This window comes from Salvia hispanica, chromosome 6 (assembly GCF_023119035.1).
Source record: "Salvia hispanica cultivar TCC Black 2014 chromosome 6, UniMelb_Shisp_WGS_1.0, whole genome shotgun sequence".
Classification (NCBI taxonomy): domain Eukaryota; kingdom Viridiplantae; phylum Streptophyta; class Magnoliopsida; order Lamiales; family Lamiaceae; genus Salvia; species Salvia hispanica.
Genome location: NC_062970.1, coordinates 9,457,157 through 9,467,602, shown reverse-complemented (window position 1 = coordinate 9,467,602; position 10,446 = coordinate 9,457,157). Strand labels below are relative to the sequence as shown.

Sequence of the window (10,446 nt, the reverse complement as noted above, 5' to 3'; positions counted from 1 at the left end):
TGATGTGTTCGACCGCAATTGCCTCTCATCTACAACCATAAACATTGAATAAGTACTCCTATAAAGTTTTGCTCTCGAAAAATGACTACAAGAGTGGAAATAAACAAATACTTCATATACTCATTTTTTTATTTGTTAAGAGTGGAAATAAACAAATACCCCACGAGAAAAATGACTACAAGAGAAAGTCTCTCATATCATGTGCATGAGCCATGCCTTTGAAATTAAGATAGTTGCCTGATTTTTTTAGCATATATCCTGATTTTTAGCATATATACTGAATTTTTTTTCTTTGGCTTTTAAATCAAATTAATTCGTTTTAAATATATCAAACTAAAAAAGATGACTTTTAGAAGTATGACATTTCCAGACAAATGTATAGTTGTAAAAAAATATGCACCAAGTCAACTGGTGGTCACTTGTCTGATTGTTAGAAAAGTTTACTCATTGATTAAAATTGCCAAAAATATTTGCTCCCGAGTTTCTTATATAGCAAAAATGTAGAAGCATGTTAGTAAAGAGATAGGAAGTCAACTTTATTACAAATTCAGCCGTTAATTAACTAATAACTCCATTAAACTATAGCAAAAAATATACTCCTATTTCATTATCCATGGCTTTTTATTTTGAGAGGGCATGTTCATGGCTAAATTATTTACTTTACCTTGAAAATAAAATTAAACAATTACTGTATAATTATTGAAATGGCTGTGGAGATTCAATTTTCTATTTTAACCTCCAGCTCTATACAGCAGAATCCAGATTCAAGATTTTGTTCTAATTAGCGCCTAATCTAATTGAAACGGTATGCAAAAATACACTTTTGGCAGCACTAGTCCCCACCCTCCAGAATCACGTACAAACCATAAAGCATATCGTACTAACCGAAAGAAGCGCAGCCTCTCCTGGCGTTAGAGTTTTGTAACGGCCAATAATTATTTAATCATCACCCAAAATTGAATTCCCAACACTGGAGTGTAGAGAGAGACTGCCGATTCACTGTTAGCAATAGCTGATTCAAAGGAAGCTTCTCTCTCTCTCTCTCTCACACACACATACACACTCAAATCTCAGTTTGAATTAGATTCAGGACGGATTCGATTGCTTTTTGTTTGCGAAAATGGGCAGCAAAAGGGAAGAAGAGAGAAACGAGAAGATTATTAGGGGTCTCATGAAGCTGCCTCCTAATCGCCGATGCATTAACTGCAACAGCTTGGTATACTTTTTCTATTAATTTCTCGAGCTTCTGCTAATTCAATCATTAACGCTGTTAATTAATTGTGCGAATTAGATTGTTGTAATGTTTTAACTTCTATCATTGTGGGGCGCAGGGTCCTCAATATGTATGCACAAATTTTTGGACGTTTATCTGTACTACATGTAGTGGAATACAGTAAGTGATTTTCTTCTTTTTTTCATGCTTGGAAATTCTCCAGAATTTGTTTATTAGTAGTACTCATTTGTTATGATGCTTTTCATTTCATTTTATGGTCAATGATTATAAAGGGCAGCATATGGAAAGGGGCTGAGGGACACATTAATTTGATAATCATAAGATATGTTTAAGTAAAATTAAAGGCAACTAGATCATTGTGAAGTAGTAGGATATTTGATGCTAAGCTGTGCTTTTCTGATTTGCTTCTAGTTCTTCCACTGATAGGGTAGATTGAATTTTGGTGTTGGAACTATTATTCCTGCATATGCTTGACTATGGTTTCTGTTGCAGTCGTGAGTTCACGCACCGTGTTAAGTCAGTTTCAATGGCAAAGTTTACATTTCAAGAAGTGGATGCTCTTCAGAAAGGCGGTAATCAGGTAAAAGAACGTTCTTGAAGCTTCGTCTTGCTTCACGTAGATGATGGATTTTGTTGATCATAGATGAAACGTTGGTCTTGCAGCGTGCGAGGGATTTATTTTTGAAGGCCTGGGATCCTGAGACTGAGAGGAACAAACTTGTGGATAATAGGTTACAATTTTATCATCTTGTTAAATGAAAGAACTGCTTGTTTGAAGATTGGAATTTAACTTGTGCCTTTCTCTCTTTTAGCAATATTGATAAACTTCGCGGCTTTATAAAGGACGTATACATTGATAAAAAGTATTCCATGGACAAGTCTTCTGATAGGCCTCCAAGAGATCCACAGGTTGTATTTCTGGACCAAAAAGCTATATGATTTTTGACAACCATGTTTTCTGTTATTTTCTATTCTTTGTTAACTTTTCCTTTTAATTTTTGAAGACTTTTCCATGAATGTTGGCATGACGTTGATCTTACATTTAATAGAATTTAAGAAGCCAAGAAGATGAAATGAGGCGAGCAAGCTCATATCATTCGTACTCTCAAAGTCCGCCATATGATTTTCAATATGAAGAAAGGCGATACGGGAAACATGCACCTTCACTTACTAGAAAGCCTGGTTCAGATCGAGGACTTTATGAGGGAAAGCTTGCTGGATTTTTGAGTCCCAATCGTTTAAGTGACTATGCAAAGAATGACAGGTTTTCGAATGAGGGTTCTAATTCCAGAATGTCAGATTATACTGGTAATGGTGGAGTTGATCTTTTCAAATCTGATGTTTTATCTCCTAGTTCCCAGAATGAAACTTGGAGCCCATTTAGTGAATCAAATTCAAGAGAAGCTCCCTCGTTACATAAATCAGATGTAATCAACAGTAGATTTCATCCTCAGCCTCAGGTATTAGCAGTCTTTATCGCATCTGCATTTTGAACAAGTTGGTGCGCCAAAAATAATATCTTGACTGTTTTTTCTTTGAAAAGAAAGTTATTTGTTGAAATAGTATTATCGTATACTATACTTATGCAGGTCTGATTTAATTTTTTGTCTTTTTCAAAATACTTATTGTCAGGGAATATACCTTTCATATGGATTAAACAACAACATTTTATACCATATATGGTCTGATTTAATCGCAACAAAACATCTCTATAATGACTTTGGGTCAAGTAGTTCATATGCTTGTAATTTACTCCAGTGCATTCTCCTGTGCAGAGAACTGTATCCTTAGGAAGCTTTGGTTACTTTGATAGCAGTTCCACATCTTTCAAGTCAGTTGATTCTACGAGCTTTCCTGAAGTTGTGTCTGATCTTGGACATTCTGCTGAGGTTTCCCATGACAAATCTACACCTGGATCTTCAGTGTCCGGGGCCTTTGCTGGCTTGGACCTTTTTAAAACACCTTTTGCACAACAAAATGCCTCTTCAACACCTCCAACTGGTATTAATTCTCAATTGCCAGAGTCATTGTTGGCACAATCTTTTAACGACATCCAAGAGTCTTCCACTTCTGCAGTTCCATCATTCTCCGAGCAACAACCATCAGAAATTCTACAACCTTCACCACTAGACTTGTTCACCTCTCCATTCCAGCAACAATCTGTTGTGTCTAACAAGGAAGAGGCCTCTAATGTTGTGATGTCAAATGATGGAGGGTGGGCAACTTTTGATACGGCTCAGAACATTGAGCCTATTGGCACTGAAAATTCAGCTCCGGCTGCAGTGCCTTATTCTGATGGAAGTATTCTAGGAAACTTTAACCCATTTTCCACCGATGAAAGTTCCTCATTTCAAGCTTCAGCTGGCCACGAACCTTCTGCATCTACATTTACTTTTGAAACCACTGATGTTAGTATTATCTTACTACAATTGGCATTTAGTTATCCATTTTTTGCTTGAGAAATTTTAGAATTTGAAGACATCATTGGAGTTATTTATGGAAACTGCTTCAAATTAGTTTATCACAATAAAAAACATCTGAAGATATAATTTAGCTAAAATGTATCTTGCAGAATCCGTTTGATGCTGCGGCTGTTGCTGAAGGACATCCTACCCAAAATGTTATAGAAATTAACAAACAAACTGCTCTTCACTCTGCTTCTGATGCGGAGAAATTGCTTGGTGATGGTGGATATGAGGTTGCTACATGCCTTTTAAATCCTTGAAGAATTGTTTCTTCTCTTCAATATGTTTACTGACTTCCTTTTGTTTTAGTCTTTGAGTGATTATGGCAGGGTGACAACTTCGAGTGAGAGTGAACCACCATTATCCAGCTTATCATCAAATTTCGATATAACACTAAATGACTTCCCAATCGGTCCATCAGAGGTACTTTTGTTTCTTTCTTTGAGCTTAATAATCTTGTCTGGACACGTTGTGACTCGTTCGTGATATCTTCAATATATGATGGTCTGTATCTTACTGGTATAGGCTGGCGTGGGTTCACTTGCAACTGATCATAAATCCAGCAATCCATTTGATCTGCCTTATGATTCCGACGTAGAATCTACAAATATGGTATGTCTTGCTTAATTATGACACATATTCCTGGTATGAATGCACACAGTTAAAATTGTGAATCCACTAACTTTTGTGATACACTTTGTGCATGCTGTATGGCTTATTAGAGGCAGTTCATAAATTCTGAAATCGCCATTCTGTTCATGTATCTTGATCTATCCAATTTTCCTCAAATATATAGCTCTTAGTTTGTGTATTACAATGATGTGATGCTTTGTATCTAGTCTCAGTTGTGGAACATGAGCTCTTTGCAAGTAGCTCTGCCAAATCTCCAGATGGCAGCCACTTATGATGATGGAGTAAATCAATTATGGTTTCCCCAAAATCCAGTTCCCTCCTTCGTCCCTGGGGGAGTTTCGTTCGACTCATCCAGTGGTAATATTCACTCACCCCTGCTAAAAAAAATCCTAAAATGGAACTTTTTCCAGTCCTATTATATCCATCACTCCTTACTATTGTTTTTCTTGTGCAGGCTCTATGGGATATATAGCAGGGCAAGCACCAAACACCTCAATAACGTAAGCCCTCTTTATTCTTCATGCGGATTCCTGCTCACTTATTCCGTGTCAGCTACATTATGTAATTATATAGGAATCGGGTACATTTCACTTATGTTTTCCTTTGGTGTAGTATATCAAGAAAGATCCACAAACTTTAATTGATTGTCACTATTATTTTGTTTCTTAGAAATCCGGTCTCATTAGATGGCTCTTGTCTTGCAGGAGTATCCATACTCATGGTCCCGTTGCCTCCGTTGGTGGAAACCCTTTCGCCTAGACACAGAATCTCTTCATAGAAATGATAATATTGGCAAAACAAGAGATCACCTAGCTAGTTGTTTGCGCAGATTATCAATAGTTGTCTTTCCTATCAAGTTAATCTGCAGTAGAACTACAAAGAGGCGTGTGCTCTGTAATTGTAATTGCTTGCTTTGCTAACATGATTGTGATTCTTTTTTAATCTATTTTCCCACTTGTTGAGTGTAAGAATATTATAGACTTTCTCATTTAAGATGGCCGTATATTTGAATTAGAAAGATGAATATTTTTTTGTAAATATGAAAAGTAGATATCGTGATTACCATAAATTGAAAATGAAAGATTATTTTAATAAGAATAAAGAAAATAAGCAAATGGTAAATTTCCCAATAAAGTAGCTGTGTATACTAGTCTTCTTTCCAACACCTAGAGTGACAAAAAGCTCCAAAACCTCTGCATTTTTAATTCAATCCCTTCAAATCCGCCCCCAACTCGGCTCGCCCTCACCGATCCCGCCGACGCTCTCTCCGTCGCCGATCTCCGACACCGGAAATGGAGAGCGGAAGCGTTCTGGAAACTATCGGTCAAGAGATCATCGGCGTGATGGCGCCGGTCTCCGTATGCATGCTCCTCGTCGTCCTCCTCGTCTATACGGTCTACAATCCCTCCTCCGCCGCCGCCTCCGCCACCACCATCCGCACCGCCGCCAATTTGGTCTACATGGAGTCCCCCACCGATTCCACCGTGCAGAAGCTCGAGGGGGCAATCCTCAACGCCGTCGTCTTCGTCGTCATCATAACCCTAGTTACCTTCCTCCTAGTCCTCCTCTACTACTACCGCTTTAACAATTTCCTCATCTACTACACCCGCTTCTCCGTCTTCATGATCTTCTCCGCTATGGGCAGCTCCATCCTCATCTCCATCGTCCAGAGATTCAACATCCCCATCGATGCCGCTACATTCTACATTCTGTTGTTCAATTTCACCATATTGGGCACGATTTCCGTCTTCTCCGATGGGATTCCTATCATTGTGAAGCAAAGCACTATGGTGGTGTTGGGGATTATTGTGGCGGCGTGGTTTTCGCGGCTGCCTGAGTGGACGACGTGGATTGTGCTGGTGGCGCTGGCATTGTACGATTTGGCCGCCGTCTTGGCTCCAGGCGGGCCGCTGAAGCTATTGGTAGAGCTTGCATCTACCCGGGATGAGGAATTGCCGGCTTTGGTATACGAGTGTAGGCCAAATGTAGGGAGGAATTCTGGAGCTAGAGTTTCGAATTCGGGGTTTTTCGTAGCAGCAGGGGTTGGTATGAGTAGTGATAGCCATAATGGCTCAGTAGAGTTACAAGATTTATTGAGGAATGGGGATAGGGGCACTGCAATGGAGATTCTACAAGGAGAGGATTTGGTCATTCCCATTGATGAAGATGATAGGACTAGTGGGGGTGAGATTGAGGAAGTGAGAGAAGAAGCAGGGGAGATGGTACCGTTGATGGGAGATGGCGATTCAATTGAAAGGGGTAGTGGTAATTCTGGTCGAGTGGACAACAGTAGGTTGTCGCGAAGAAGTGAGAGAGAAGGGATTGAAATGGAGGACTTCAATCCGAGGGGGATAAAGCTTGGCATGGGGGATTTCATCTTCTACAGCGTGCTTGTGGGAAGGGCTGCAATGTATGATCTGATGACGGTGTATGCTTGTTATCTCGCAATCATATCAGGACTTGGATGCACGCTCATATTGCTGGCTGTCTGTCGTCAAGCATTGCCAGCACTTCCTATTTCGATTACTTTGGGTGTCATCTTTTACTTCTTGACCAGACTTTTCATGGAGCCATTTGTTGTTGGGGCTTCTACTAATTTGATGATGTTCTGATACTGTGAGCTACAACACTTTGCTGATTCTAGGGGCATGAGTAGCTTTTATGAATTCAATGCCTTTCACAGGGTGCTTCTGCCCCAATAGTTCTTGCAATTACAGGTCTGATCCATTCATTGATTCTGAAAATCTTTGTTGATAGCTTAATGATGTATGTCTTGAAAATGTAATCAGATACTAGATCAGTGAATATAGGTCATTGCTTACCAGCATAATTTTGTCTCTGTTATTTACTTAAATGTTGGTGATCTTATGGTGAATTCAAAGATTGAAATTGGACTCTAGGACTTGGGAACTGTAATTTGAGAATGCACAATACTTGTATGGAAAGTAGAGTAACACAAATTACTAACTAAAGATTTTGAGGCTTAAACTTATGCTATTACGCTGAGAAGGGCAACTCTAGGTTCACATCGAGTTCGAGCCCTTACACTTCTAAATTCTAATACACGATGTTTTAGTGAAGGATGTTTTCCTAGTTTAACATTTTAGATGCATTGCTTGCAAGTCACCTATGTTCACAACAAGTGATTCCTTTTTCTGTACTTTTAGCTGGTAACTGTATGTATCTGTAGAAAGAGCAACGAACATTAACATTCTGCTTCAAGAAACTGTAAAATCTTGATGGATGCATCATAAGGAACATAAGTGAAACCATTTATGCAAATAGAGAAATAGTGAGACCAAACTCCAAACAATATTTTATTGCCATAAAAAGCATATTACAAACAGCATAGTATCCTCTTACATTTTTGAATCAGTAAAATCCAAACCTCGATCTAAACAGAATATCCAAGACATTTTCAACGGAGATATACACTAGTGTAGAAACTATGCAGTTAGCCAAAAAAGGTGAGAAGTATGTGGTCACCAATGTCTCTTACTGCTGCGTTTCATTTCCTTGTGATTTATTTTCTTGCGATTTATCTTCATCGAGCTTGCTTGCATCACCAGCATGTTCAGTTTGTTTGGACTCGGATGAGGCATCCGAGGAAAATAATTGACCAACCTTAACATATTTCTCCATGAACTTGTATTCCCAGTCTTGGAGAACCTCCAGCTCTGAATCACTCAGGCCTTGAATATTCCCAGTAAGGTCTTTGGGGTCGAACGACATGAGAGCCAAGGCTCTGCTTGCATCCCTACCAGCAAACAGTGCATATGGGCCACCGGGTCCATAGAACATCCTGCATTTGAGAACAAAATAAAATTATTACCCTCAAATTCAGATTGTGTGGTATATTTGAGAACAACATAGCAAAATCCCTAAATTACCAAATTGGATCAGATTATGATATGACATAGCAATAGCATCAAGAATCCAGCATATAGACTTAATGAGTGATGCCTGTTAGTTTCTCTATATTCCTATCAAATTTCTATATTTTGATAACAAAAATCTTTTATGTGGAAGATGTAGCTAATTACCACATACAAGGCTTAATTAGAGAGCAATTCATAAGATTTCTCCACAATTCCAATCCACAAACCCCTATCTAAACAGTGGAATTCAACTTTAGAAAATCAAAATAGTACAGCTCAAGTGCAAGTCGGAAGAAAACTTTGGCAACCCCCAAATTTTCAAAAAAAAAAAAAGATTGAAAAAGATTGACCTAGAACGAGAGACGTCGTAGATCTGTCCTTTGATAGCCATGAGTAAGGGCTTGTTGGGATCGGAGCCATCGTATGCTCTCAAATCCTCCTCGGTGACATCGCCCATCTGCACCGGTTCGCGGAGGGCAATTTCGTTCGCCCTTTTGACGGCGGCGTAGTCATCCGCCGCCACAAACATGCCTGAAACCACTTTGTAAGTGACGTACATGAGTGCCAGTATAGTGAAGAACGCCGTCGGCGACAGCCCCGTGTAGCTGTTGATCGCCTCCGTTACCGTCTGCCACACTGCCGCCATGGTTGTGGTTGGTCAATTGTAGGTGCTTGGTTGGTGAAGTAACATTACTGACTTTTTTATACATAATCTCAAGGATATTAATTATTCTATTCAATTTCAAATGAATAACCGTAATTCTTGAAGTTAGGGTGTATCAGGTGGCGCCCCTCCCACTCGCCCTTCTCATGCCACGTCAGCACTAGCCCCTTTCATTCCACTGCTACATCATTAGCCCTTCCTACTGTACTAGCCATTCCCACTTGCCCTTCCCACAATTAAATTAATTCACAATTAAAATTCACGGAATTATAATTCGACACAAATAAGAACGGAAAATACGAATATTTCAATAAAAAAAAACATACATCATTCGAAAAAAAAAATTACATAGTAGATAGAAAAAAAAACAACCACATCAGTGTCCACCCCTCCGCGTCCAAACCTCTTCCATGATATCCTCCTGAAGTCGAATATGGACATTTTTTTGCCGCATGTCGGCAAATGCGCGCAACCGCTCAACCTCTCCATGAGGTACCCCATGTTCACATTCGCGGTGGCCACGCCGTGGCTTGGACCGACACCCGTGTCATCTTCGCTGGTCCACTGAGTCAGTTCGTCCCCTTCACTCTCGACAATCATGTTGTGCAAAATGATACACGCGTACATGATGTCGCCGATGTTGGGAATATACCACCTGTCGTGCCGGACCCCTCACCATCGCCCATCGACTCTGGAGCGCACCAAATGCGCGCTCAACATCCTTGCGCGCTGCCTCCTGCCGGGTCGCAAAGTAGGACTTCTTCGGCCCGACCGCATGCTTGATCGTCTTCACAAAGACGGGCCGGTTTGGGTATATCCCATCCGCCAAATAGTACCCCATGTTGTGCAATGGTTGCCGTTGGCGACGAAACTGATGGCGGGACCAACGCCATTGCACTGATCGTTGAACAGGGGCGACGACTGGAGGACGTTGATGTCGTTGTTCGACCCGGCCACTCCAAAATAAGCATGTCATATCCATAGCCGGTAGTCAGCTACAGCTTCAAGGATCAACGTGGGATGCTTGGCTTTGAAGCCGGAAGTGTGTATCCCCTTCCAGGCGGCGGGGCAGTTCCTCCACTCCCAATGCATACAATCGATGCTTGCCCAACATCCCAGTAGGAACCCGTGCATATTAATCAGCCGCTGGCAGTCTTCGGGGCTCGGACGCCGAAGATACTGATCCTCGAATATCGCTCTAACGCCCGCGCAAAACTCCAACGGACACTGGACGGCTGAAGACTCCCCAATGTGGAGGTACTCGTCGAACATGTCGATCGGGCCTCCGTACGCCAGTTACGATTGCGGCCGTACACTTCTGTATTGGTGTGTGTCCGGGTTTGCCAGCCGCATCCTCCCTGATCCTGAAAAACTCATACCTTCTCTCTAACGCACCAACGATATGCATAAACAGAGGACGGTGCATCCTAAAACGTCGGCGGAATAAGGCATCCCCAAAACGCGGCTCGGAGCAAAGTAGTCCTCATACAACCGCTGATGTGCAGCAATGTGGTCCCGGGGTACATGCCGTCGGCGATGGATTGGCCGAGGCACGGCCGCCGCCGCCTGCTG

At 41.0% G+C, this 10,446-nt stretch overlaps 3 protein-coding genes across 6 annotated transcripts; 2 read left to right on the top strand and 1 right to left on the bottom strand.

Moving 5' to 3' along the window:
- The first annotated feature begins 956 nt into the window (after window positions 1-956).
- Window positions 957-5,286, top strand: LOC125196234 (probable ADP-ribosylation factor GTPase-activating protein AGD14). Of its 4 annotated transcripts, none has more exons than XM_048094665.1 (14): window positions 958-1,216; window positions 1,332-1,393; window positions 1,727-1,814; window positions 1,898-1,965; window positions 2,047-2,143; window positions 2,284-2,498; window positions 2,589-2,694; window positions 3,010-3,642; window positions 3,807-3,932; window positions 4,009-4,122; window positions 4,225-4,311; window positions 4,539-4,689; window positions 4,787-4,832; window positions 5,037-5,286. In XM_048094665.1, exons 1-14 carry the CDS (start codon window positions 1,121-1,123, stop codon window positions 5,089-5,091), a joined length of 1,944 nt encoding a protein of 647 aa, XP_047950622.1. In that variant the 5' UTR covers window positions 958-1,120; the 3' UTR covers window positions 5,092-5,286. The 4 variants fall into 4 exon arrangements, with proteins under 4 accessions (XP_047950620.1, XP_047950622.1, XP_047950621.1 ...); XM_048094664.1 differs by having other exon boundaries at window positions 2,284-2,694; window positions 3,010-3,235; window positions 3,311-3,642; XM_048094663.1 differs by having other exon boundaries at window positions 957-1,216; window positions 2,284-2,694; window positions 4,545-4,689.
- A 204-nt stretch (window positions 5,287-5,490) lies between these two features.
- LOC125192737 (presenilin-like protein At1g08700) lies at window positions 5,491-7,186 on the top strand. Its single transcript, XM_048090368.1, has one exon. It carries the CDS (start codon window positions 5,625-5,627, stop codon window positions 6,942-6,944), a length of 1,320 nt encoding a protein of 439 aa, XP_047946325.1. The 5' UTR covers window positions 5,491-5,624; the 3' UTR covers window positions 6,945-7,186.
- Window positions 7,187-7,625: 439 nt separating this feature from the next.
- On the bottom strand, window positions 7,626-8,913 carry LOC125192049 (membrane steroid-binding protein 2-like). The gene is made up of 2 exons (XM_048089502.1): window positions 8,561-8,913; window positions 7,626-8,134 (listed from the first exon to the last, which is right to left on the bottom strand). The coding sequence occupies exons 1-2, from the start codon at window positions 8,854-8,856 to the stop codon at window positions 7,828-7,830; spliced, it is 603 nt and encodes a 200-aa protein (XP_047945459.1). The 5' UTR covers window positions 8,857-8,913; the 3' UTR covers window positions 7,626-7,827.
- Window positions 8,914-10,446: the final 1,533 nt, after the last annotated feature.